Source organism: Scophthalmus maximus, chromosome 19, assembly GCF_022379125.1.
Source record: "Scophthalmus maximus strain ysfricsl-2021 chromosome 19, ASM2237912v1, whole genome shotgun sequence".
In the NCBI taxonomy this organism is placed as follows: Eukaryota; Metazoa; Chordata; class Actinopteri; order Pleuronectiformes; family Scophthalmidae; genus Scophthalmus; species Scophthalmus maximus.
Window position 1 is genome coordinate 17,210,623 of NC_061533.1, and position 26,589 is coordinate 17,237,211.

General features: G+C 43.0%; 4 protein-coding genes across 8 annotated transcripts; 1 reads left to right on the plus strand and 3 right to left on the minus strand.

Moving 5' to 3' along the window:
- The first annotated feature begins 1,841 nt into the window (after window positions 1-1,841).
- LOC118313948 (phytanoyl-CoA hydroxylase-interacting protein) lies at window positions 1,842-7,938 on the plus strand. Of its 2 annotated transcripts, none has more exons than XM_035639948.2 (5): window positions 1,842-2,341; window positions 4,399-4,575; window positions 6,280-6,454; window positions 6,656-6,773; window positions 6,869-7,938. In XM_035639948.2, exons 2-5 carry the CDS (start codon window positions 4,399-4,401, stop codon window positions 7,413-7,415), a joined length of 1,017 nt encoding a protein of 338 aa, XP_035495841.2. In that variant the 5' UTR covers window positions 1,842-2,341; the 3' UTR covers window positions 7,416-7,938. The 2 variants fall into 2 exon arrangements, with proteins under 2 accessions (XP_035495841.2, XP_035495840.2); XM_035639947.2 differs by having other exon boundaries at window positions 1,843-2,305.
- Window positions 7,939-8,330: 392 nt separating this feature from the next.
- ppp1r3c2b (protein phosphatase 1 regulatory subunit 3C2, duplicate b) lies at window positions 8,331-11,279 on the minus strand. 2 transcript variants are annotated; one of them, XM_035639950.2, is made up of 3 exons: window positions 10,087-11,279; window positions 9,919-9,994; window positions 8,331-9,677 (listed from the first exon to the last, which is right to left on the minus strand). In XM_035639950.2, the coding sequence occupies exons 2-3, from the start codon at window positions 9,936-9,938 to the stop codon at window positions 8,816-8,818; spliced, it is 882 nt and encodes a 293-aa protein (XP_035495843.1). In that variant the 5' UTR covers window positions 9,939-9,994; window positions 10,087-11,279; the 3' UTR covers window positions 8,331-8,815. The 2 variants fall into 2 exon arrangements, with proteins under 2 accessions (XP_035495843.1, XP_035495842.1); XM_035639949.2 differs by having other exon boundaries at window positions 8,331-9,695.
- Window positions 11,280-11,442: 163 nt separating this feature from the next.
- Window positions 11,443-15,993, minus strand: gins4 (GINS complex subunit 4 (Sld5 homolog)). 3 transcript variants are annotated; one of them, XM_047329241.1, is made up of 9 exons: window positions 15,845-15,993; window positions 15,628-15,731; window positions 15,443-15,529; window positions 13,213-13,326; window positions 13,011-13,108; window positions 12,823-12,911; window positions 12,569-12,659; window positions 12,329-12,428; window positions 11,443-12,052 (listed from the first exon to the last, which is right to left on the minus strand). In XM_047329241.1, exons 2-8 carry the CDS (start codon window positions 15,721-15,723, stop codon window positions 12,332-12,334), a joined length of 672 nt encoding a protein of 223 aa, XP_047185197.1. In that variant the 5' UTR covers window positions 15,724-15,731; window positions 15,845-15,993; the 3' UTR covers window positions 11,443-12,052; window positions 12,329-12,331. The 3 variants fall into 3 exon arrangements, with proteins under 3 accessions (XP_047185197.1, XP_047185198.1, XP_047185199.1); XM_047329242.1 differs by having other exon boundaries at window positions 15,628-15,736; window positions 15,849-15,961; XM_047329243.1 differs by having other exon boundaries at window positions 15,839-15,950.
- An 889-nt stretch (window positions 15,994-16,882) lies between these two features.
- On the minus strand, window positions 16,883-23,518 carry arid5a (AT rich interactive domain 5A (MRF1-like)). Its single transcript, XM_035639946.2, has 7 exons — window positions 23,416-23,518; window positions 22,285-22,355; window positions 20,077-20,245; window positions 19,908-19,960; window positions 19,310-19,407; window positions 19,069-19,228; window positions 16,883-18,976 (listed from the first exon to the last, which is right to left on the minus strand). Exons 1-7 carry the CDS (start codon window positions 23,474-23,476, stop codon window positions 17,735-17,737), a joined length of 1,854 nt encoding a protein of 617 aa, XP_035495839.1. The 5' UTR covers window positions 23,477-23,518; the 3' UTR covers window positions 16,883-17,734.
- Window positions 23,519-26,589: the final 3,071 nt, after the last annotated feature.

Below are 26,589 nucleotides of genomic sequence, written 5' to 3' on the forward strand. Positions count from 1 at the left end.
TAAAAGTCATGCACATTATTTCTATATCAGAGTACAGTTGACAAATAATACCGTACAAAAATAATATGCATAATCCTATATCAATGTGAAAAGTGTTTCTTCCAGGTCGAGGATCAATTGAGGTCTTAGGTCCCCGATTGATATTAAGCTGCAATGACATTGCATTCAAAGGGTCATTATATTTATTGTGTTCAAATATAAACAACTGACAAACATCCAAATGAATCATCTTTGAACAGGGGTGGGGGTAAATCAATTTGGGGCTTTAAAAAAATGTATATATAAGTATGTTACACAATAGGAACATATTGTTCTTGTTAAACAATATCCATCTATGTCACGTCTCTTTGTAGAGCATTGGACTTCATGTGGTCATTTTGCTTTTCATCGGTCGTCACTTCCTCTTTGCTTTTGAGTCTTAGCTGTAGTTGTTTAGCCCTGTGGGGCAAATAACCTGGCTCTGTGCCTGGTCAAACCATTGTGTAATCCATCCATGGCAATATCTAGTATATTCAGTTTTTCAAGCTGCAGCATCATATTTCATTTAGCCGTTGCTTATAATTGTTCATGTGTAAATGTGACATTTAAAAAAATGTACACAGAGCTTTGCCAGTGTACATCCACAACTGAAAAAGCCGTCATTTTTAATGTCTCGTGTTATGCCCATGAGCTGCAAGTCCACATTAAGCAACTTGAACAAAGTGTGTCCCTAATTTGGGGCACCAAGATCCATTTGAAGAAATATAAAATGTGATGCTTTTGCATCTGTGACGAGTAAATCATTCTGGTGCCATCCCTCTGAAGGAACAAGAGGGAGAAATGTGGGACTGCTTCTGACCATTTCAGTGCCCTGGGTAAAACGCCCACTCCAACGTGCTGGTGTCTGGTCCTGCTGATAAACCATGGACCTTGGGGTTGGTCTGGGATGGACTTTGATGAATAATTCCACACCATTTTTGAAAAAAAGAAAATATGCCGATGTGTACGCACAACTTAAATGCAGGAGATATTGTCCCTTTTTTGACATCACAAGTGTTTTAAATTGGGCCGAAATCTCTTGTCTAAACACACACACAGCCTGACCTTCCCTAACAAAATGGCTGTCCCTACCTCTGGAGCTCAGAGGGTGATTTGGACAGAGGTACTCTGTCATGGCATGACTAATGATGGATGATTGCGGTTTAAAATTACGCTCTGAGGGTATCACTTATCTGCGGCTGGCTGGCCATGAATCAAGCGTTGTCAATACAACACGCAGTCGGTGAAATTGTGGCAATATACGTTATCTTTGTAATTTTCTCAATCACAGATACGATGTGTTTCTGAAGGACTACACTCTCACTATCAGTTCATCCCTTTGTTATTTGTCTCTAGTTCTATGTCCATGTCCATTGTTTTAGCAGCAGATTAAAGCCATTAATCTGTGGAGGGTCTATTTTAATCTTTTACGAAATCCTAAATGGAGATGTGAGGTTGACACGAGGTCGAGACCAGTACAAAAACATCCCTCTGAAAATGAATGCCAGCGGAAATCTGCTTACTCTGGAATTACACCCCTCGCCTCCGTATGGGCTGGGGGGGAGATGCCCTGTGGAGTTAGTCCATATGGCAGAACAGTTGGCACATGGTATATTTTTGAGCTCTTCGTGGCGCCCTGTGTAATTTACTGGGACATCACTAACAACACAGTTTCTTTTCAATACTCAATGGCCAGTGGAGGGTGGATAAAATGGTCCCGTCCCCCCCCCCCTCACACTCCCAGTGTCCATGCCTCCTCCTCCTCACATAGGAGACATTTTTTCAGGCAGCTAAGTGTTCGGGCGTGTGTGAGGATTGTGCGCCGCAGGGCGGACCACTGGAGAGTGATGAGTTGTGTATTACTTGACTGGCCAGCGGAAGCATGATGCTGACGGGGGTTGAGCGCGTTTCAGTATGGTCACATGTCAGTAGGAAAATCCCACCCACTCATCTCTCACTCTCTCTCTCTTTTGAAAAAAAAAAAAAAAAGAGGTTTTGAATTCATCCTCTGTGGCTGCACAGGAGTTGAGTGAACATCATGCAGAGCTCAGAGCAAAAATGAGATTTGTTTTTGTGGGAGGAGGAGGTGGTGAGGTAGGGGGTTGGTGACAGAGAGAGGGAGAGAGAAACAGACCGAGAGGTAGAGAGAGAGACAAACAGACCGAGAAAGAGAGAGAGAGGGTGAGAGAAAGGTGCTTGTGTGTTTCTTTCACCTCCTAATCAGTTTTCCTTTGGGGATCCATCATCGACTGCTGCAGAGGAGAAGGCAGTGGAGCAGAAAGAGAAGGTAGATACAATCCAACACGGCGAAAATCTCATACAAGTGAGGAGTTCTTTTTGAATCAGTCTGCTTGTTGATGCCCGTAAGAGTTGTGGATACCAAACGGTTTAACGCTGCAATGGAGCATGTTAACTTGTGCTTTTCTCGAGAAAAATATTAGATATAAAGTCAGCTGAATACAACAGTTGGGGAGATACTGCATGAGCTCTATTTTTGCACGATGTACACATGCATGTGTGATGCTGTTCATAACATCCCACCACTGTCATTTCACATTAGAGAGTGTGGATCTTTCAAAGAGCAGCACTGACATCTCATGAAATTCAGTGCTCGGTTTCCTAAATGCTAATGCTTGGTTTAATTGTGCAAGGGGCAAACTGTGTCAGTCACACATTATGTCTTTTGGACCGCTTATTTGGTGAACTTCACGTCATACACTCTGATGACCATTCAACCTACTGTAGTTTTAAAAAAAGCTACATTGAAAAAAATTGTGCCTGCTCTTTCTCCTTTGTGCAGCCATCTGAGTGTGTTTTAAAGTATTTGCCTCGGAGGATAAAAAAACATTTGTTGCATTTTGTGTGCCATGCTCCATATGCATGAATGCAGCATCTTCTTTCATGATGCAGTCCCACAGAGACATCTCTGTGTTATGTATTGCAGCCGGTGTAAGAATTGTAGCCAATGATGTGAGTCCCTTTCAAATAATTTGCAGCTGCCTTATTTGAAGCAACTGTCTATCAAGGCCAGTATCGTAGCAGAGTGAAGTGGTTTTACCGACGGGTTTATGAATGAGGACAGTGATTGTGTGAATAGTGTATGGAAAAAAAAAACTGGAAAAAAATGTATTCAATCCAAAAGTGGAACGCACTCGGAAGACACAGGGCTTTGACGATTTGTCCTGTGAGAATCTCCTCTTGCCCCAGTTTCTATCTGTGAAAAGGCAGCATGTTGAAAAAATTAGAACAGCAGCTGGAAAACAGACGCGTGGAAACACACGTGCGTGACGCAACGGCTCTCTCCCCTGGCCGCCGTGCGAACGAGCTGCCGGCCGCACAAATTTCACAGTTCACAGGCTTTAATGAGCTGCTGCAGCGTGTCCATCACACTGACTGGAGAGCACCTTAGCCGACCTGCAGTCAGACAGTGACACCCCACCAGGCATCCGCAGGACGTTAAGACTGTTTGTGCTAGATCGCTAGAAGCTTTATTTTAGGCGCATCAGTGGTTTTGCATATGCTCTGTGCGAGAGTGCTTTTAATAGAAAAAACATGCTGCTTTGGTGTTGAGATGCTAGAATGCAGAGAGATAGAGCAGAAAACTCGGCAGTGAGCAAAACCAGCGGAGATGATTGCAATAGGGACCTAAAAACGCTCGAAAATTACAGGCAAGCGATGGAGGAACGGACGTGCACTGATTCTCAGGGCAAAAGAAGATGACCGTTGTGCAGAGTTCAGAAGAGGGAAGGTGACAGCTAATCAAACACAAACACAGGCAGACCAACAGACTGCCCCCGGCCTGGTGCTCTGGGCAATGTGCAGCAGCCTGGATCCAATTGCTGACGGGCAAAAGGGAAATATGATCATACATCACCTGCCACTGATGCCTTTTTAAACATCCCCCATTTTTGCCCAAACCACATAAAAGCTGTTTGAAAGTTCCGCTTGATCTGCAAGGAGCTCACTGGCTCAGCGCTTTTTAAAAAGGTCGTTATGCACTTCAATAAGGAGTGTTTAAAAAGTTACCTTTAGTTAAAAATTTTGCTGACGGGCGCAACAGTGACCCCTTCCTTGAGAATTGCAGGAGGAGATTGAGGGGAGGCTGCAGATGTGTGGTTGCTGGGAGACTGCTGTAGGTGGATTATGAAATGCATGGGGAAGGCAGAGGCCAGTCACTCGGCTTGGAGCGTATCGAGTTGTGTAATGACGGGAAATGTCAGTTAAGGGCAAGGAAAGGGGGGAGGAGGAGGGAAAAGAGCAGGACAGTGAATAAAAGGCAGAGCCTCAGATGCCAAAATGAGATGATACCAGATGACTCCATCACTGGTATTACAGCTACTGTTGAACTATTCTCTCTTATCTCTCGTGTTATCATGTCAGATGGCAGAAATGGAAGCCCCCCTCTCAACCCCGTGCAACATCCAGATTTGCGAGGTGACCTGCGACTCTTTCCGCATCGTGTGGGACATGCCCCCTGAGGACACTGCCCGCGCCACACACTTCTTCATCGACCTGAGCCGCAAAGAGAGCAAGGACCCCAACCGCTTCAAACACAGGGTCTGACCATTTCAAACCCACTTCACGCGCCTTCCCCGAGAAAATGCAATCTGACCCCTGCTGGGTTGTGTGCTCACATTCCAGCTTCACACCAATCAATTTTCACCATATAATTGGCCGTCCTGGTGTTCCACCATGAAACAGAGATCTCCTTAAATGAGGCGAGGAGAATTATCGTTTTTGTTCGGGTCTTGCTGGATTAACAGATGGGTCGAACTGCCTCAGTGAAAACCCTGGTTGCACCCTTTCAGTCACTTCCAATACAGGCAAAAAGGAAAATGAGTGCAGTCAACAGCTTCAGGCCAGTGACTCAGTTGTACATTGTTTCCTCATAGGGTGGACAAAAGCCGACAAATTCAGCTGCAGCACAAGACTGTTTTCATGTTAACTACTTGCAATGCACATCACCAAATTCACAAAGACTTCAGGCAATATAGACATAAGGTGACAAAAAGACAATATCAAGTAGTCAATTCCTTTTTTTTTTTCTACATTAATGTGTTCCTCTGGCGACTATCAATGTCAAGCGGTGAGAGGAGATGCTTTGTACTGAATTCAGCTTCCAGCTTCCATCTGCAGTCATTGGATCTGCAGATGAACAGAACCTCTCACATGATTTCTAAGCGTATACCTATTTATTTTTAGACATGCCAGCGGCATGGCCCTGGGGATGGCCAGAGTCCTTCAGTCGGCCTCTTTGGTCCAGGCTCAAATATACCAAAACCACTGGATGGATTGAAATTTCCGACGGAAATTCGTCGTCTCCAGAAGATGAATCCTCCTGACTTTAGTGATCCTCTGAATCTGTCTCTAGCCAACACGGGGTTTGGACTTTTTTTGGGCTTGCAGTTAAAATGGTTTGTATTGACATGTATGCACTGTGAGCTTCCCCCAGGAAGAATTCATCACTTTGGTGATCCTCTCATTTGCCATCTATTATCAGCTCAAGTTTAATTAGTCTGCTTAACTGGGGCATGTTAGCGTTTGCATTATGAACATGTTAGTATGCTTAGGTTAGCATTTCGCTCAAAGCACCACTGAGACGGAGTAGCTTCCTGCCTCTCAAAACTGCTGGCATGGCTTTAGTGTGGCTGTAGAAACTACCGAATTTGGATTAAAGAAAGGTTTAGGCTTCGTGCACATTGACATATATAATAATTCTATTGGCATTTACGTGATCAGTTTGATGACTGAAATTAGTGCCAGTTGCTATATAGGACTTTCTTTCATTTCGGATGAAAGGTAGTGACTGTAATTACAGTCTATTATTGCAGCTGGAATTTGACAGCTGAAAACTGCTTTTGTGATGTGAAGGCAGGTGTAGGGCTGAGCGAGCTGTTCCTGAATGGATGATATGCTCTCTCTCACTCTCTGATACACAAAGTGGCACAAACAAACTTGCATCAGAGACGAAGTTACCATGGCTATATGGGCCTCCGAGCCCGTGGTAATTAGCCGCGCTACTTATTAGAGGCCTTGGCCAAAACAAAGCCGCTGATTTGATGAGATGTATCCTAGTTACAGCAGCTTGGGCTTGAAGTGGAATATCATGCTAATGAGGCAAAGTTTATGGAGGGAAACTGTTGACTTAACAAGTGCATTTACATTTTTTTGCTTTGAAATGTAAATAAAAAAAACACAGCACCATGTTTTAAGCCTTGCACACTGTCATCTATGTCAAGTGTTCCCTACTTTGTCCTCCAGGATGTGCCAACCAAGCTGGTGGCCAAGGCTGTGCCTCTCCCCATGGCAGTGAGGGGACACTGGTTCCTCAGCCCGCGGACGGAGTACTGCGTTGCCGTTCAAACCGCTGTCAGACAGCCAGATGGTGACTACCTGGTGTCAGAGTGGAGCCAGGTGGTGGAGTTCTGCACCGGGGGTAAGACATACCATGGGTGACAGCTAAGGTAACCCTGATGATGTACGCGGTGGGATATGAGAGCAGTGCAAGATGGGGAATCAAGAAGTACAGTGCACATAAATGGCATAATAACAACCCTGCCTGGGCTCAGGGTAGTCATTAGCATTTGAAAGCAGTGCAGAACTTGATATGATTACACAGTCCCTATCAACTTTGCAGACTATGCCATGGAACACCTCCAGCAGCTTCTTGACAAGGCAAAGGGCTCCGCAGGGAGGCTGCTGAAATTCTCAGTGTTTTATCGCAACCAGCACCCAGACTACTTTGACCGCGTCAGGTCAGTGCTGTATTCTTTTTCTACATTGTATAACCAAGGCCACGCCTCGAAAAGTTAAAGGTAATACTCTTCTCCTTCTTAATGTCTCGGATTAGGAAGGAATGCGGAGGACTGATGCGTCCAGCCCTGAAAGACAACAGTGGGAGTCATGGTTCTCCTATCAATGCCAAGCTGCAGGGAGTCTTCTTCAGCTGCAACACAGAGTTCGACACAGGCCTCCCTCCCAAAGACTCCCCGTACGGCCCGCTGCGTTTCCAGATCGCAGCCGCACACCTGCTGAACCCCAACATCTGCCTGTACTTTGCAGACTTCTACTGTATGTACACAGCCTACCACTATGTGGTGCTGGTGCTGGCCCCTGCTGGCTCCGAGGGGGACGCCTTCTGTCGCACACGCCTCCCTATGCTGGACTTGGCTTCCAACCCCTTCTTGACATACACTGCCCCCGAGAGGCAGGGGGAGGAGCCGCTGTGCTGCCATGCCAGTGATGTCATCCTCGAAGTGCTTTTCACAGAGCCGGTTCTTTTGGATCAGGGCAGCGTGGAGCAGATCAGCGGGCACCACCAGCTCATGAGTCTGACCACAGCCAATGCCAAGAAAGACCCAAGCTGCAAAGTGTGCAACATTAGTGTGGGACGCTGATGTAAGACAGAGCTGGGAGTGTGTGAGCCTACAATGCTGAAAGACAAAACTGTTGAGTTGATTGTAGGTCAGATCACAGGGGAAACAGCCCACCTCTGCAAGAGTGTGCACGCTGCTTTCCTTCCTCCCTGCCTGGACTAGAGTGTATTAGACTTGCGGTCATGATCACAGCAGGAAAAACAGTGAACTTACATCCACGACTGCCGAACCAAACATAAGTGAAAACACGGCCGGCTTCAGAATAATGGAGAGAATCTATGACCCTTGTTTGTTGAGAGTCATCATTGCTCTCTGGTGTTTTTGTGGCATTTCCTTGAATTCTTTTCAAACCTTTTAAATTTTTCTTTTCCTTTAGATGTGTTTAATTGTTTTCTGTTGCTGGACTGCTAGTTTGATGAGATTTTTCTTACAGATATTTGTGTTTGATGCAACCTGGAGGTGACCCTTTTAGTTACTGACATAACCAATATTTTGCTATTTCTGCTTCTTGTGATGCTCAGTGGAGTAAATGCCATATGTTGTCTTTAAAAAAAAAAAAGACTTATTATTGTTAAATGTCTAAACATTATTGCTACACTAGAGCTTTAAGTTTGGTTTTCAGCATCTGGTGCTAAGTACTTGAATTCTTCTTAAAAATTGTAGAGTTATGGAATTCATAAGAAATTCATTGTAATCCTTTATGACAAAGTGAGCCCTGTTTTATACCTGCATGTGGCAAAGTGACGTCAAGCAGTGACCCATCTCTCTTTTCCATAGTTTCAGCCCTTAATGCACTTGCACCATGCGCTTTAGACCATACACTTGGATCGTCAAAATAGAGCCTATTGTCTAAATGTAGCAATGTGACAGTGAAAGCAGCTCCTGTGTCTGGACACTGTCCGAGTTTTGAACACCAGAGAAAGGTAATGGGGAAGATGGTATCACAAAGTTTCCCTTTAATCCGTCTCTGACAGCAAGCCTCGACTCTATAAAACAGGACTGAGCTAAGAATATCTTCTCTCGTGTTTCTGTTTATCCCTCTCTGGAAATCTCTGACCTATACGGGAATCCCAGAAATGCCCAAAGTGAAAGGGATCTCCCTCCCTGGTGCACAACAGTAACACCGGGGCCGATGACAGGCCAACACATAGGGCATGACAATAGAGTGACCGAAGAACAAGGTCACCCGCTTGTGAATTAAATGTGACAGACAAAGGGAAAATAATTATTAAATGGACACCAAAATAAGCAGTTTTAACATTTTCTATACAGTTACTAAAATATCTAAACATTTATTAAGTACTTAAGTGCTTCAGCATGAAAACAATGCAAATGTAATTTTAAAAACAACATCCACCTCATTTATACCCAGGACTGGTGAATTATATATGACAAAAACAAGGATCCTTTTCAAGGTTGAGTCATGCCCTTTCACTTAGATTCTTCCTACAGAGATGTGAGCTCACACACACTGCAATGCTGTAATTCTGCCCATTGTTATTGTCCCAAAAAGGTTTGCTCTCCCCCCCCGGTAAGAAATGCAAACAGAATTCTATCTTCCTTTTGGCATCTAGCACTTTAGGGATGGCAATGTCAAATTCAAAGATGTCCGTCTGTGGCCCGCCGAAGCGTTTCTGCAGGTATGTACAGGGCACATCTTTGTGGCTCTGCCACGAGTCAAAGGTGATGCGCACACGCACGTCCTTCTGGAAACTGATGTTCCTGACTCTGACGGTACCTTGGAGGGCCTGTTCAGAAACACTGCAGTTCTCCAGGATAACCATGCTCTCTGCCAGCTTGGCACGAAAGGCCTGGAAATCTGCGGAGGGCTGCGGGAAGCCAAGTTTGAGCCGTGTTCCTGGGCAGCACGTGCTGACGGTGCAGCTGTAGCTGTCGTCCGTCGTGCTTCCCAAGTCCGGCAGCGATGGCAGGAGGTTCAAGTCAGAGTGCTCCTCTTCTTCGGAAAACACCCGCACAGCTGTCAGGGACAATCCTCTCGAGTCGGCGAAAACCACGTGCTTGTTCTTGATTGGGATGAAAACCTCTTCATCCAAGTCCTCGTCCAAGAAGGCCGAGAGAGGGTGGGCCAAATAACTCTGGCCGCAGACGTCAGAGGATAGCTGATCCGACGCCTGAGGGCGGATGCAGGGGCGCTGGGGTTTCAGGATGGGAACCCAAACGTGAGGACACAGTTGTTTACGCTGGTTCAAGCAGAGCATGACAGCAATCTCCACGAGACCAGCTGACTGGGCCTTTGACCCGAAGCCAACCACTGGCAGGACGCTTGCAAGAGAAAAAACACTGGTTTCAATAAAGACTGCTGCCCTAGACGCGTGATTGAGCTTGTGTTCCTGAGCCGTGAGGTGCATTAAGGAACACATCACAACGTTAAAGTGACATCAAAAACGTCATCACGATTACAATTCACCCTCTCTCTTTATGGGAAATGATTCGAGACACTTGAAGCGAAAGAAGATAATGCACCTCACACGCAGCAGAATCACCATCACTTATAAATGCTTACGTTGACGTGGAGATCTCCATGGTGGTTGTGTGGTGCTGAGCGATTATGGTGTTGTCCTCAACGTTTGGCTGGAGTTCTAGAAAATAGAAGAGAAAAAAAAATAGTTTGCAAAGCTTGCAAAACCTCTGTGGTCATCTCTGGTCCGACATATTTGAAAATCTTACTTACACACACGAGCGCAAGTTGTAATTGGTAGTCTGTAGTCTCAGTCATCCCTTTGCCCACAGGAGCGTCCGGCATTGTGTCCTATCTATATACTGCCTCAGTTGAGATGTCATGTTGAATACTCCGCCCCCTTCACTCCCTGACCAATCAGCTGGATGTTGTGGTTTTGCACTAATGTGTCTTTTTAGAGCATACAACATAGATTTTTTTGTCATGTACAGCAACAGTCCTTATATTTTAATCAATGTGCTTTCTTTGTTGGCTATTTTAGAGTTTGACTGTCAAAACATAAACATGTTATCACACCAGTAGGCTTTTCTGTAAAGATTTATGTGAAACCATGTCTTTTGTGTAGTCACCTCATATCTGTCGTCCAGTGCTGACAAAGCGATAAAGCACAAACAAGTCCACTGTATATAGTGTACGTGTAATTTGATTCTGTATTATGAAAACCATTCCAGTCATCCTAGTCTCTATTCTCAGACCTGTCAATGGACAGATCCCAGGGAGGCCTGGGCTGGGATCCAGGTTCACTGCTCACTGGCTGGTGTCCTGACGGGATCGCTCTCCCAAAGTTCGTCAGCAGGAGTGACGCTGAGAAAGGGCCTGATAACATTAACGGGCTTCACCATGCAAGTCGCCTAAGCATGGAAGTCACGCAAGAATCAAGCTTAGTACGTGCACACATATCCAGTAACATGAAACACGTCTCATACTTGTGGAGATGTATTTGGAGACCAAGTTTAAAGACATTATGTCGTCTTGAAAACCTTCAAATTTGTATGAAGGTGGTTAAACTGGTCAAGATGAAGTCCTGCCACTGCATGATCAGAAGACGTCCAGAAATAGGATGAGGTAAAATGATGAAGTCATTCATGTGATTAATTAAATAACTTCAAATACTCTCACAACTTTGCAATCATTTAAACATTTAAGATGTATCTTTTTTTTTTAAATCAAGATGTTCAACCATTTACAAAGTCTAACGGAACACTGCTTTCACTGTCCAACATTTAAATAAGAATAATACCAACCTATGTGACCATTCCTTATTTCTTAACACGGGGCTATATGATATCATATAAGCTAGTCAGGCAGTGCAACTCAAGAAGACGACTGACTGTTGACACGTAGTTCAGTTTTGGAAAAGTCCCTTGTTAGTTCCAATTACTAGGCGATTTGTGCGCGGGCAAAAAATAAGCAATGGCTGCTCCCTCTGAAATGCTTACATAACAACGCCATTACGACAACCTCGGGGAAGAACATGTTCCGCACAACCTCTCCGGGTGAAGCTACAGTCACACAATCAAAAAGAAACTCGTGAAGCCGATTGATGCTAAAAAAGCAGATATCTTTGGATTTGGTGCACAGGATTTATCAAAACATCAACAGGTTTACAATTATTTATAATGACGGTATACATATTAAGTGTGAATATCACAGAATAAACAACTTCCTTTCAAATACGCACACAAATGAACACCTGCAACTTTAAGTGGTAGGCACTGTGAAGCCAAGATTGAAAGTTCAGCCCGTTTGATGGCGGCCCGTTATTGAGTAGCAGAGGGAAAAAATCCAATAATGAAGTCATTGGAGATATAGAAAGTAAAAGGAATGATGAAACAGCAGATAAAATTGAGTCTTGAAAAGTCTTTACAAGTCTCACAAACCCAAACACACCAGAATACATTGGAATTGTCAAACCAAACTTCTGTTTTGACATGATTTAAAAAGGTCCAAAAATAACACCACGGCACTGCAGAAGCTGACGTGGTGAGCCGGGTTCATTCGCAGCCTTCACTTCTCATAAGTAGTGATTTTATATTTGCTGTGAATGTTTTTTCCACTGAATTACATCGCCTGAAGCCATGGTAGCACAAATGTCTCGTGTGGTTTTTCCTGTTGTGTTCTCTGTAGGTTAAACAGCCCGTCCGAGATCACCTGGAGCCGTCCACACCGACACACAGACCTGGAACGTAAAAACCCCTGTTCGTTGGTTGTATTTATTGCATTGCGTTTCTTAAAAGAGCTACTTTTCTTCCAGACTCTGTTGCCAAGAGACAATGAAAAAAAAGAATGGAAGAAAAAAAAGTGTTGGGCTAAAAATACACCCAGATGCTGCTGCGAAGCAGTTGCTTATGTAAGATCTGCAGAGATGAATTAGCCGACATCAGTACAAGAGGGTGTGAGGGCAGTATTGAGATAATGAGCGAGATGACAGCAACACTCGCGGATATTTACTTACCATTCAAATTAACTGAACAGCTCCACTTGACACAAGTGGTGCTATGGTTCGATACCGCATTAGGTGCTGAGAGCCCTCTTCCATATCCACGACGTACTCTCTGATAGAAGAAACGCAGAGGATATGCATCAGTTGCTTTAGTGTCTATGCAGAAAAGGTAACGGTGCTGAATGTGAAATGGTAACACTGCCACCTACTGGGTTTGGTAAACAGTGACAACAAGTTGAGTGAATTAAGTACCTCTGATCATCTGTTTCAGGCTCGATCAAGATGTTTTCCTGTCTCTCCTTCACCCGCAGAAACACAAAAGAGTCCAGGCAGGGCTCAGGCACTGGGATTACATTAGAATACATGAGATTTAGTGTCACGGTCGGTGAAAATGTCAGAGCAAATGCCACCACCTGTTGGCGCATGTCAATAGCAGTATTTCGGGGTGCGGGTCATATAAGAACGAAGGAGAGGGCCGGTGAGGTAAAACTAGAGGGGATTTGAACCTGCTTTGAGCATATCCACTGTCTGTAGGTTGGGGGGCATGCGCTTCAGTGCTACGGCCTTCAGGTAGGTCTCTGTGTTGGCATGGTACCTGTATGACAGACAACGGCGTTTTTAATCTCAGGCGTCACAAAAAAAAAGCACTCGTTTTACGCAAAAACTTTGCAAAACCTTATTCTACCACACTCACTCTTTGGCAAAGGCGAACTCCTCGGGTGAGAGCAGAGAGGGATCTCCCTCCCCTCGAGACTTCTCTCTCTCCAGGATATGAGGGAAAAACCTCTCGATCTAGAGATGGGACAACAACAATAAGAGAAAAGTTTGGGCATTTTTGTCAACAAGAGTGAGATTACAGCTTCGTTTTTGCGCGCTGTGACGTCGACCCGACTGACCTTCTGCAGACGAGAGCGCAGGTAGCTGCTCAGAACAAAGCGGATCCTGTCTATCTCCATGCGGTGCATACTGGCCTTGGCGTCTCCTTTTTTTACCCGCTGCAAGTTGGCTTCCTGTCGATATGCAGTCACGGCATCAGGGATTTCTTTTATAAAGGATGATTTACGATGACCACAAATACAATAACGTGCACTGGTTAAATGATTTGATTGTTTAAATGAATGAGTAATGCATAGTCAAAGATCTACTTCTGTCACCACAGCTGGATCTGGGGGACAGGTACATATGCCACTTACTCATTCAATGTCATGGCCTAAAAAAGTCCCCAAATGTAAAATAACCAGGTGTCCTTATAACATGTGGTATTTTGACTCTATTAAGTCTCAGACATATAATTCATTATATTAAAAAATTGAATCATGCAAAATACGCAACTCTTTGGAAAAGTAATCAAACTCAAACTGAATGATCTGGATTGAACCAATAATTGAATGGGTTCTTCTCAGGCACATGGTTCATCCCTCCATGAAGTCTGGTGCTCATCAATTTCTCTGCTTTCTGCATAATCTATCAGAAAATATACAGGTGTGGGTGAAAATAATCCTCCTCGGCAGAGATAATAATTGACAGTGGAGCCCGACCAATACAATGTTTGGTCGACAAAATCGGTTGATATGAGCCTTTCACAGACATATCAGTATCTGTGTTCATGTTTAATGTGCAGGTATGAAAACTTTTATTTTGCAGAGTAAACAATGCAGAAAAGATGGTCATTTATGTTAATATTTTACATAAAAAAATTATGTATATTTTCTAGTGCTGTCAACATAAACACTTTAGTCTTTGCGTTAATTGTGAAATATTGAACGCATGATTTTTTTAAAACGCCATTTACATTTTGTTTACTTCTTGTGGCGGCTGACCTGTGTAACGACGTGTGCCGCAAAACCGTTAGCCATTAGCCATCCTGGCTAAAGATGGATACGGACAAGGAAGGAGTTTAGGGGGTTTAAAGTAAGTTTTGTCACGAAAACACACGCGAGAAGTGTGATTACACGCGAAACAGTTATTGTTTGTCACTTTCATGATGGACGTCTAAAAGAAACAGGAAGTAGTTTGAGCAGACGCTTTGTGTTGTGCGGACGCTCGTCATCTGTTTAAGTGAAAACTTTCAACATGACAGAAAAAAGCCCTGCATATAGTCTAAGTGGTGATTTTTTTTTTTCAGAAACACGGAAAAGGCAGAGAATATAGGTGAAGAGTGTTGTTGTGGTTTCCAGGTTGACACACTCACTGCCTGTCACATCACAGAGCTCACACAGGACATGGTTCACCGACGTGTCTAGTTGTTTATCTGGACACGTCGGCGAAGCCTCAGTGAGTCTCTTTGGCCTTGATGGAAATCTGTAGTTGACAGGAGAGAATCTGTGCTCAAAGTTAAAAAGATGCTATTAAACACTAGTATTTGTATTGAAATACTACCTTTGTGTTGATTCTACATTAATTCCATCATTTGAAATTTAAATTTCCATTATCGCAAAATTCAGTCTTAAGAAGAAAAATGCAATTACTCGCGATTAATCGCAGCCAACTTTGCAAATAATTGGGTTCATTTTTTTTAATCGATTGACAGCACTAATATTTTTTAATTCAAGTTCAATAAACGGTGTTTTGGATGAAGTTTATGGCTAAACTGTAAAATATCAAGCCAAAAATTTAAAAAAATTCCACAAGAGTTTGATAACAACATCTTAGATGAGACAATTTGAAAAAAACAAACACATACATATCGTTTGTCGTATATATATTGGCATCTAAAAACCTTGACATCCTAATATTGGTATCTGCTTCGGCCCATACAAATCCACATTGGCGGAGCTCTAGTTGACAGCTCAACAGTGGGAGAATGTGACTACATACTGTACGTCTCCTCCAGGGCTGTACTGTGCTGATCCGCAGTGTAAGTCTGAGGTACAGTATTTAAGTATTTTCATTTTGGTCAACAGCACACCACTGACAACGGCTGTTTTCCCCAAGTACTTCTAATCATAGCTGTGTTTTTAAGCGTTTCATTGTTTACAGTGCAGCATCCGTACTTTTTGTTGGGCTAAAGGACCGGAGCACTTCCTGTGCTCTGGTCCACAATGAGAGACGCAGGTAAGATCGTGACCGTGTTTTCGGAACCCCGTCGACCCACGGACCAGGAGGCATCCCCGTTGTCATAGTTACCATGTGAGTCAGCTGCTCCATCACACACTCCACCACCTCCGACCTGTTCTCCAGCAGCTCCGGGGAGAACTTCTCATTCAGCCAAGCCTGCGACACGCAGAGAGGGGAGACAACCGTGTCGGTGCCGCGGACAAGCTGATCACCAGACTGTGTGCTGCGACGCGGCGAGGTTTCCACCGGCTCACCTCTTCCAGCTTAGCGATCAGCTCCGCCGGGGTCATCACGTCCTGGCCGTCGTCGTGGATGGCGTCGCTGCCGTCGTCGGACGGAGGGTCCGACATAGTTTCTCCTTCACGGTGTTAAAAACAACAAGCAAAACAAACAAAGAGTGTGTGTGTGTGTGAGTGTGTGTGTGTGTGTGTGTGTGTGTGTGTGTGTCGGAAACGAAACACGTACGTTTACCTTAAAAAAAAAATGTTTCGGGCGGAACAAGTTTGAGCAAATTCTGTCGTGGAGACGAGGACCGGCTACGACACGATGGACTTGTTGTTTGTTGGCGCCACTGCGTTCGTATTCTCGCGAGATGTGAACGCGTTTCCGTATTCCCTGCACACAGTCTACAAGGCGAGGTGTCGCAAAGGCCGGCTAAAATGTGTCCAACCAGTGAACTCAAGATATGATCAGACGATTAATGATTTTAAGATATTAAGTCCAAAGTTTCTCTCGCGGTAGCTGTGGGGGTCTGTCTTTGCCACTGTAACACACTGCCAAGATACAGTGGTGCTTCCTTAGAGTCTGAATTCAGGGAACTTTACTCTTATTCAATGTCGGCGTAATGAACACTAACCAACATATTATTTCATGCCAGCCCTGATTTATAGTAATATTAAATTTGGTAACTTTTCTGAAAGGATTATCTTTTTTCTTAAAAATGTTCTTCGTCTTTATGAGTGCTTATTAGGCCAATCATTTAATCTGACCCCAGACAGAAATTAAAGAATTAGTATATTTTTGGGTGGGGGGTATTTTTGACATATAAGTAGAATAATGGTGGTACAGTACGAGTATTAGATGGTGCAGCAAATTGCATATTTCCACAGTTTTCATCGGAGAGAAGCTATCATTTATTTAAAATATGTATTATAATCTTAGTTATTATAGAAAAATCAACTCCTAGCTGTAGGCAATGAAAGCTTGGGATATGAAAGAATGCATAATGTACAATCCATTGGTAATGAGTGATCATTTACAAAGATCTGCAATCCAAATCCAGACACCTTCCTAATGACATATAAGCCTACGTAGTTATTTTCTAAGTGCTGAATATAAGGTTTCACTGTAACAAATGTGAAACAAGCTATTTTTTGTTATAGCTCCTCCTCGATTTTTATGGGATGAAACCTGACAACTGTCCACAGAGTATAATAAAGACCTTACATGTTAAATGTAGTGAAAATCAGACGATATATCTACGAGACATAAAACTGTAGGCCTTCTTGATGAATAAATGACCCAAGGTTTCAGGTTTGTTTTTATTAATCCATGGTCAACTACTAGCTTTCTATTTAAATACATTTAAACGACAGTGAGATCTGCATGTAACATTTAAAAAAAAATTCTAACACTGATTTGCTGATGCAGTATCATGTTCAGCAGACTTAAACAATACAGTACAATGAGGAACAATACAGAAAGTTTTCAACTAACAAGGTATTGAAATAGTGTGAGTGAAGACTAATGTGCAGGAAAATAAAACCTGAATTTCATATCTTTATCTTTGACTGAACCTAATGTGTTTCGGAAATCTACTGTGAATTTGTCATATTCATATTGATTAAAGTTTGTTTTTGTATTTTTTCCATACGTGTAAATGTGTAAAGTGACACTTACGTGATACGCTAGTGTAGCAAAATGTGTGACACCGTGAAAGAAAGAAATGGCACATACTTTTTTTCTGAGTAATGTCTTTCACAGTACTGCTGTGACAGTTGAAAAAAAAGGACCAGTTCAATGCACTCGAATCATTCAACCGGTTACACTGTGAACATGGATGTGATCATAAATCCCTCAACATCACTCCTCTGACTTAATTTGCTTTCAGTCTAGTTGTGTCCCAGGGTGACAGCCAGTTAATTACAGTAACCAACAAAATCTGAATATGTGTGTGTTGCATATTCATTACAAAAGTAAGGCCTCGTCAGAAAAGCTCAATGGCTTCATTTTCAGTGTACATATGAACTGTGATTATAATTATTATCATTATTATAATAATTATATTATCATTATAATTACTATTATTTTTATCTTGATAAGTAACAGTTATTAAAGTCTGGGGTTGGACTACAACAAAAATCACAGCTTGTGAGGACAAATGGGATTCATGGCAGGTAGGGTATATCCAGCTTGGGGGTTTAACAGAGGGATGGAGTAGGGATATGGATAGACAGAAGACCCAATGAGAGCAGAGTGAGCTGGACCCACTGGTATATGACGGTACATCAGCTGGGATTGTGGTAGTCTCATTCTGTTGGGGAGAAACACAGGGTGCATGGGAGGCATGTGCCGAGAGTCTCTCCCTGATTTGTCGTAACCTGATAGGACGCACAGCACCGGCATGGCGGTGGAGGGATGGGACAGACTCTGCTGCGCTGGGGGGGCTTTTTGTTGCATTGTCCTGGATTTCTCCCTCTTCTCTGTCTGATAGAGCCATGGAGAAACGCGATTGTTGTTGTTGTTGTTGTTGTTGTTGTTGTTGTTGTTGAGCTTCTTTGCACGAGTCAGAGGGTCATCCTGGTACACCAACCTGTTCTGGTGGATTTTATAAATTGGCCGAATAGGAGCAGGCCGCAGGAGCTGCACGGATTTTGGAATAACTTTGGTGAAACTCGAGGTAGACGTTGACTGGAAAGGAGGAGGGGTGAAATATTGGACTGGTTCCCAGGCGGGGTCTTTAATATAACATTTCATTGAGTCAGCAGTGAGGGATCGGGAGCTGACCAGAGATATGTCTTTATTTGGGCCTGCAAAGTCTTTTGACACCTGGGTACAGCTCAATGACTTATTGTCCTCATTACAGCTGGATGCATTTTTAAAAGAGCTTGTTGAACAGTTTGGGCTCAGTTCTGAGTTTGATGCAGGTTTGTCTTCATTCTCTGCCGGATCGTCCTCTGATGAAACAGAGAGAGGGGACGGGCTGCGGGAAGAGGAGGGGGAGGAAAAAGGGAGCGGGGAGCCATCAGAGGAGCTGCAGTTCTGGCTGGAAGAAGCCCGGCTTGGGGACTGGGAGCAGCAGATGACCGAGGGCCTTTCTCTATCCTCGCTCCGTGGAGTAAGGGCCAAGTTCAGGCTGGCCTGAGCCATTCGCTTTTTTTTCTCCAAAGGAGAGATGACCTCTCCGGCAGCAGCAGATGGGATGTGAGCAGTCCAAGGGCTCGATGTGGGGACCGGGAGAAGAGCATAGACGGAAGTGCAAAGATCGGTGGAGGCTCTGATTGGCTGAGAGCAGTCTGGATATTGTCTGTCCGACGCAGCGGCCCAGAGAGCAGGGCGAGGATGCATCACCACTTCGCTTTGGCAGGCAGCCTCTGGACTCCTCTGTGTGAGTACATATGAAATAATTTTTAAAAAAAACATTGCATGCGAAAACTTTTCTCTCCTTTCAGTAGACTTTTTATCGCAAATGTTACCTCGGAATCCATCTCTCTATCCACCGGAGTCCTTTTCCTCTTCACCTCAGCTTTTTTGACTTTGCAATCCAAGTTTCTTTTGTACGGTTTCCGCGGTTTGCCCGGTGGCAGGGGTTTGTCTTCCTCTCCTTTTATGTGTCTCTCAAAGGGCAGCACGAGCCTGAAGAAAAATACATTTCTGGTTATGATTGATCCGACGCGCCGATTGAACTGACAGGCTGGAAAACAGAATCCTCCTCACCTCTCATAGTGTCTGCGAGTGCACGTGGCAGCACTGGTGCTCCCTGGACTCCCTCCCAGCTCATCATACACTTTCTTCCAGAGACGCTGTGCCGTCACCTGTTGGTAAACCAGAACTCTTGGTTTCAAGTTGGGTCAGGTGCTCGGGCCCCACCTGCTCTCAGGTCTACAGTTTTTACGGAAGGGCGATGGCAGGTTAACCTTCAAATGCCACGTACGTCTGCGGGTTTTCACCAGTGAAAGAACACTTTCATTTTTAAATTTGTGCATGCGTACGCTGCTACTATTGTTGTGTCAACAGCGAGGGACACGATGGCGACAGAGGCGAGGGTCAGCTCTGTTTGGAGCCCTAGCACCGCCTCAGCGCTATTTCAGAATGCGCTGTACTCTCAGAACTTGTCCCACAGCGTCATCATCAAAGACACCCCTGCGTGTGTGCTGACGCGCTGAGCGCTCAGAGGTCTAAATGTCCTGCAGTGTGGTGAAAGTCCGCGCCTTAGCAGCACGTTGCATATCACTCATTTTTCCAGCGAGAGACCAGTTAAGCATTTTTTTACATCAAACTAAGGACGGTGAACGATTAAGAACTTTGTACTCACTACATCGTAGCCCCCACGTTTCTCAACAGCTTTGTAGATCCTCCAAAGATTAACTGAGAGTGGGAAAAACACACACGTGTGAGAAGAACCCAGACATTTTCATTTCGGATTCCCAGTGAAGATTGTGTTCATCCGACAGCAAGCACAGTGCCAATGAGCGTGAACTCACTCTGCTTGAAGCCCAAGTGTGGGATCCTTTCTATGGGTGAACCTTTGCCCTTCATGAAAGCGTGCAGACTTGACACAAAAGCCTTCTCCTCCATCGGCACTGGACCGGGCCCCGGCTCTTCCTCACATTCAGTCATGGAGTCATGGATCTCAATAACAGGCGGCGAGGCCTAATGCAGAGGGGAAACGCGGCGTGAGCGTGTCAAGTGAATGTGACATGGTACACGGCACCGATGTGGAAACCAGTTTTACAGTTGGCGGTATTGTCATAGCCGGGAAAAAGACCCACACGGTCGTCTCATGGGACACAAATGTCGAAATGAAACATCACAAGAGTAGGTTTTCACCGCTACTTTCTATAGATAACCGCCACACATCCTGTCTGCAGAGATAGCAGCAGACTTGTGGTGTTTGGTCTAGTGTTGTCAGTCACTGGTGTCATCAATGTGACTTTGAAAAACAAACGTAAGCCGTATGAGGGAAATTACGTGCAAAGTGTTGTGAACAAGATGTATATAATATCTACCAAAAAAAGTGGTTTCGTGTTGATGTATTTCTGCAGAACTTGCATCAGTAACTTTGATGGCAACTTTGAGATACCACGAAATTAGAGTGTGACAGCCAAGACTACCCAGAAGTCCAGTGTGAGAAATTGATAACCACTGTTTGTGGTTTTGCAAGAAAGCAGAAATGAGGCATGCACAACTCAAAGCAGCAGTTAAAAAGATTCCAAGAAGAGAAGTGTAAAACAACTAGAACACAAGTAGAAAAACTGATGATGAAGGTGATACCGTTTCGGTATTTCAACACTGACGAGATTGTCCTCTTAAGACTCTGAGGTCAAGTGAGCTTAAAACTTGACCTTATTGTTTTATTGTGAGGAAAATATACAGCATGTTGAATAAATAAACAGGTTTTTCCCAGCAACAATATCATTCCTGTTGCCTGAACACAGGTTGAAATTGCACAAATAGCGATCTGTTATTATGGCGCAGTCAAAGCTTACATTATTTCCGATATTTAAATGTGAAATCTCACTTTGCCCCAGCATTGATCAATTTTGATAGTCTGTATGTCAAAAGTGACCACAAATGGCAATGTAAGTGTTTTACTTTGAATCACCACACGCAGAAGCTGCTTTATTTCAGTACAACAAAACGGCTCGGCGTGGTTTCATATTGAATCAAGTTCCTGTATGCGGTTCCTGGTTCCGAGAAGTCGGCCTCTTGAGTGAGTAATAGTGAAGGTGCATGCCTCTAACCAAGATAACCCGCCTGAGTCACAGTTCAGCGGCTCCACGCTGCAGTTCCCAGCTAACACGTCGACACATCTGACTTTCCGCTGTTGTTTTGTATCACCAAGGAGAACCCCTCAGTTTCCTGTATTTCCTAGGACAGCAGTTGGTTGATAAATCTGGAGCACAATTTTAATATTTGCCTCTGCATCCGGAGTTACTGTATGTGGGGGGGGGGGGGGGGGGGGGGGGTCTATGGCAGGTGAAAATGCACATTTTTGCATGGCTTCTCAAAAATCTGCTTTTGTACTTTCAGTCAGTGATTCTCTTTCATCCGATTGACAGAACGTTCAGGTTTCAGCATCGCATCAATGGAATGGTTGCCCACAGGAAACGTCTGCACTGAAAGCCATATGCCGTAGCCTCTTTGCCGCGAGTACAATTGTGTACCGTTCAGTATATTTCCACTAGGTTAAATCTTTTTTTCTGGAAAACTGTGTGGGTGATGTTGACGTCAAAGTGTTGATATGTGATTGTTAGTGGCGTGCTGGATCGATGCTATCGGCATGCCTGAGGTCACCACAGAAACCACCAGGCTTTCAACTAACATCATCAGTCTTGGAAATTTTATGAGATTCTACGCGTTTCTCATATTGTGCCTCTCGTTTCAGTTACCAGAATGGAGTCTCTGTATGAAATGAAATATTGTGTGGTGTGCGTGACAAGCATGCGTTCCGTACCATTGTTACTCATTTCACAATCTGCCCTGAATGTGAATCAACTGCGCGTACAACAATCAGCACTTCAAAAAAAAAATTGCCACCATCTCAAATTCACTAAAATAGGGAAATGAAAATGCCACTCATTCTGAGCAGTAAAGGCTGATGTCACCCATTAACAGTAACTGATGGAAATTGCCCAGCTTGCTACCGGAAGGTCAACTGACATTTTATCAGCGGAGACTGAAGTTAGTACCTGCTTCATCGTCACCTCCTCTTCGTCACTGGCTTCTGTTAGTCGCGACCTCTCACCCTGGCCATCTTGAGCTTCAGACATATGGGACACATCACAGAGACAAGACATTTAACTTTTAAAAAGTTAGTATATCATTTGGATATGAATTCAGTGAACCACAGAGAAGAAACCAACCATTTCAAGAAAAATCTTATATAGAAATGCACATGTCTATACATATTGGAACAATGTTTTTTTTAAAATGGGCAGCATGGAGCCATGCATTCCTTTGATTTCGTTAGTTTTAATGTTTTGTTTTTTTTTAACCCAGTATTAAAACAGATTTTTACTGCTGGGTATGTTTTAGTTTTCATAATTTGTTCAATGATCAGGTGAAGTTTCAGCACATCACAAACATGTTGAACATATTGTCAACTGAGTCCGATATAAAACCACAGGTTGCAAAACCACTTCCTACTCTTGAGCTGCACTGTATGATATTGCAACACACGAACTACAGTATTTATCTGTGTATATAATATAACCCTAGCTAGTTGAATACAATAAATGGAGAAATACTGTGCGGTGCAACAGGGCTGAGGAAAAGTAACACAAATAAAACACAAGCACAAGCCTATCGGATGAAATGGAATTCGGATGAGATGTCAGCTCAAAACCTTGTTGCCCTCCACCCACAGTAATATCATTTGTGTGCAAAACCAATATACTTCTCTTTTGAGATCACTTACTTCCTGTGCTGTGGCTTGAACCTATATTTCTGCTTTCGGTTGCTCTAACTTCTCCATTTCATGTGTTGAAGAAATGTTTTTGATATACTGTTTCTTACATGCACAGTTACTCCATTAGGTTGTCTATGTGCAGTATGCATGTGTTTACAAAATGTATTTTAATCAGATTCTCATCTCGGCCGACATTATTGTGATATGGTGCTTGTTTAGGATTTAGGTCCATTATACATTTCTGACGCATTCTGGCTTTCTACATAAAAAAAAATAGTTTCTGACACAAATAATAAAAATGTAAAACTAATTTACTTTTGCAAAAGCAAACAGTTATTAATAAAATGCTGAATTAAGAAGAGTAAACATGAACAGCGGCTTCAATAAAGATTAAAAAAAGAATAATTCTCACCCATTTCTAGAAGTTGTCCTCTAGTCTCCGGCTGTGACTGTGTGTTGTGACAGTAAGTCATGTGGCGCCCTCTTCGACTCCACACATCGAAATAGGAAGGTATCTCCACAAGACAGTTTCATTGGTTGACTGGTGGCACCGCAGCAAATGAGCCTTCGGTGACACTTTTTTTTTTCAACTTAATTGTTAAGTCTCAGAAAGTCTGTTCTCTCTGTCTCATCTACTGGTACAAAATAATAATAAAATAACAGCATCTGTGTTTCAATTGTTTATTTGAGCACATTGGGATGCTTTACAGATAACTGTGTTGTTTATAACACTATATATTTCATTTCTGAAGGAAATTATGATGTAGACGTCTTGTGTTGACAGTGTCATCAGCGACACACGGTAATGTAGTAACTCTTTTTTTGTATGTATTAACACAAATGAAGGCGTACATGAGAACATAGCATTCGAGAGAAGCCTAATAAAAATGTATTACGTCAGTCATCAGGTTAAAATGAACAATTAGGTTTACTTTAAGTACCAAAGTAAATTAAGATAATAAAAACAAATGAACGAAAAATAATTATTTATATTCATTAAATAAGACAAATACAAGCGTCATTCTTCAGGTATAATAAGCATTTTTTTTTTTTTTGACAGAATAAGACCAAGCCAGTGATAAAAGCAAGGTCAGCTTGTTAAAAATAACACTTCCCATATGTCCACATTATTGGAACAAAGTACTTTAGGAATTAATTCAAAATAAGGAACTAACTGCCAAATGCACATTCATACCTTAGTAAGGTCAAAATACATCTCCTGGAAGGATTCGAAGAAAATCAGAGAAGGTGATTCTGAACCAAAGGATGTGATTTTATTGTTTGTTTAAAAGGAAAATGTCAGTGTTTTATGTCACTGATGCAGCATGGGAATTCATGTTGTGTTTAGAAAAAATATAAGTGTGTGTTAATGCATGTAAAAGAGAAGACGTCACAAAACATATTCTGAGAAGTAAAAATTAAGAATTCAAACACCACAATAAATCAGCATCGTTTTAACAGTATATCATTTGGCTATGACTGTTATTTATTGTGTACGCTGCTGGTCCTGGGTAACAGAATTCGTTCCGTCGTGTCCAAATATGTTTGAATGACAATAAACGACTGAACTGATGTGTCAATTAAAAAAAATGTAAGAAATGTGAGGATCAATCAAGAGTATCATTATTCCTAATGGGGAGAAAAGCAATCTCATGTAATCCTGATGTTAGTATATGTACAGTAGTATTGTGGTGGGAGGGGGTTAGAAAAATTGGTACCAATAATGTAAAAGCTTTAGACGGGAGTTTTGCGTGTAGTTTTTCAGACAATAATGGCGTGTAGCAGAGTAGAGACCTTCTTTACTCATCTGTAGCAGAGTATAGACCTTCTTTACTCATCTGTAGCAGAGTAGAGACCTTCTTTACTCATCTGTAGCAGAGTAGAGACCTTCTTTACTCATCTGTAGCAGAGTAGAGACCTCCTTTACAGGCTCTCATATCGGTAAATTAGGTTTATTGTTTTGTTTTTTTTCTCTGTTGCATTGATTTCAGACCTTGCATTTAAGGAAGAGGAGAATCGACACTTCCGTTAAATGGTGTCTACTGGCCAATGTCTGGAATATATTGGTTTAGAATATAATACCAGGATAATGCAGAAGCAGCTCTTTCCACTAGAGTAGCAAGTGGAAAGAGTTCTGCAGTTCTGTTAGTCAGAGGGTGTTGTCTTTAAGATCTGATGTTCCTTATGGCCACATGCCAGTGACCTTGACATGCATCAGAGTCAACTTTATTTCATTCATTTGATTGACACAAAGAAAGTTCCTCGACGAATTTCGAATCATTTTCTGTTACTTCATTTCATTTTCATACGGTCATATTTAGAAACGCACCGTGTTCCCCTTCCAGCTCTCCGTCAACTGTCCCAGACGGTATTACTGCACACGGCTCATGACAAAAGCAGTGTCGAGTTCACTGAACACTATCCACATTTCCTCCGCATGTTTTCGTTCTGTTCAACAAGGGGGATGCCCGATTCCTCCATCTGCTGCGGATAGAGCATGACATTTGAAAAATGATTAACATTTAAATGTCAAAATAACCAAATATCTACAAACTGTCCATATGGCAGACGGGTTTTTTTTTTTTCTTTTTTCCCCCTTTTGTTTGAAAGTTTAAAAACAAGTTTTGGTATTACTTTTTGAGAACTCTGTGATTGTCGAGATGATCAACAAGGCTCTCGGCACACGACGCCTGAGCAGATGAGTAAATGACATGCTGGGTTATCTGTGATTAGATATTTGATCCACTAATTCATTTGAGATAAAAATGAACTTCATGAGGCAAGAGTGAGAAAAAAAAAAAAAAAAGAGAGAGAGAGAAATGAATAAAACATCACTCTGCACACATCAGGTGTGTGTTGAGATTTATATTACGTTTGTTATGAATATGTCACAGGAGGCTTTAAGAAACGTATCTCAATACCAAGTCGTTGGGACACTATATTTTGCAGATGTCCTGCGGGCGACTCTCTCTCTCCTGCAGCTGACACAAAACGTGGGGACGATGAGCAGAAACATGGGTCGTCAGACTGCCGAAAATCCCCAGCGATTCATTTCAGACTTTCACTGACATGAACGTACGAGGTTGAGGTGAGTGCAGCACGGCGTGAAGGAGAACACTGTGGAGAAAATATTGTGAATACAACACAGAAAAAGGTTTCCTGTCTGAAGTGAGTCACTGTCCTGGGAACGACGTGCAAATGTTTCAACGGGCACACTGGATTCCCGTCATGGGGGAGACCCGGTCATTTTTGCCTGTGCAAAACAAGAAACGTTTTCCACAATAAATGGATTTGAGGGACAGCAACGTACTTACACAAGAACACCAGCAATCATTAAGTGTAGATCTTTGACAGTGGGAGTTCATATTTCCACCTTGACAGTTTCCAGGTGGTGTAGGTGTATGTAAAACAAACTTGTCCTGAATCTAGATCCAGATGATAGTCTGAGTCGTTTAAATTTGAGTTCAATTTGAGTTTCATTTTGGTACATGCCAAGACAGAATATTTGGGCACAATTTAACGTGAGTTAGGGTCACTTAATGCACCATGACATCCGATCACAGAGCTCCAGTGAAATTAAGGCCCA

Coding starts and splice junctions, on each gene's coding strand:
- LOC118313948 (XM_035639948.2), top strand. CDS start 4,399: ATGGCAGAAATGGAAGCCCCCCTCTCAACCCCGTGCAACATCCAGATT. Junction 4,576..6,279: donor CCAACCGCTTCAAACACAGG/GTCTGACCATTT, acceptor TTTGTCCTCCAG/GATGTGCCAACCAAGCTGGT. Junction 6,774..6,868: donor GACTACTTTGACCGCGTCAG/GTCAGTGCTGTA, acceptor GTCTCGGATTAG/GAAGGAATGCGGAGGACTGA.
- ppp1r3c2b (XM_035639949.2), bottom strand. CDS start 9,938: ATGGAGATCTCCACGTCAAC. Junction 9,696..9,918: donor ATGGAGATCTCCACGTCAAC/GTAAGCATTTAT, acceptor TATTGAAACCAG/TGTTTTTTCTCTTGCAAGCG.
- gins4 (XM_047329241.1), bottom strand. CDS start 15,723: ATGTCGGACCCTCCGTCCGACGACGGCAGCGACGCCATCCACGACGAC. Junction 13,109..13,212: donor TGCGCTCTCGTCTGCAGAAG/GTCAGTCGGGTC, acceptor TCCCATCTCTAG/ATCGAGAGGTTTTTCCCTCA. Junction 12,660..12,822: donor AGTGGATATGCTCAAAGCAG/GTTCAAATCCCC, acceptor ATGTAATCCCAG/TGCCTGAGCCCTGCCTGGAC.
- arid5a (XM_035639946.2), bottom strand. CDS start 23,476: ATGACTTACTGTCACAACACACAGTCACAGCCGGAGACTAGAGGACAA. Junction 22,356..23,415: donor AGGACAACTTCTAGAAATGG/GTGAGAATTATT, acceptor ATATGTCTGAAG/CTCAAGATGGCCAGGGTGAG. Junction 20,246..22,284: donor AGGAGGTGACGATGAAGCAG/GTACTAACTTCA, acceptor CCTCTGCATTAG/GCCTCGCCGCCTGTTATTGA.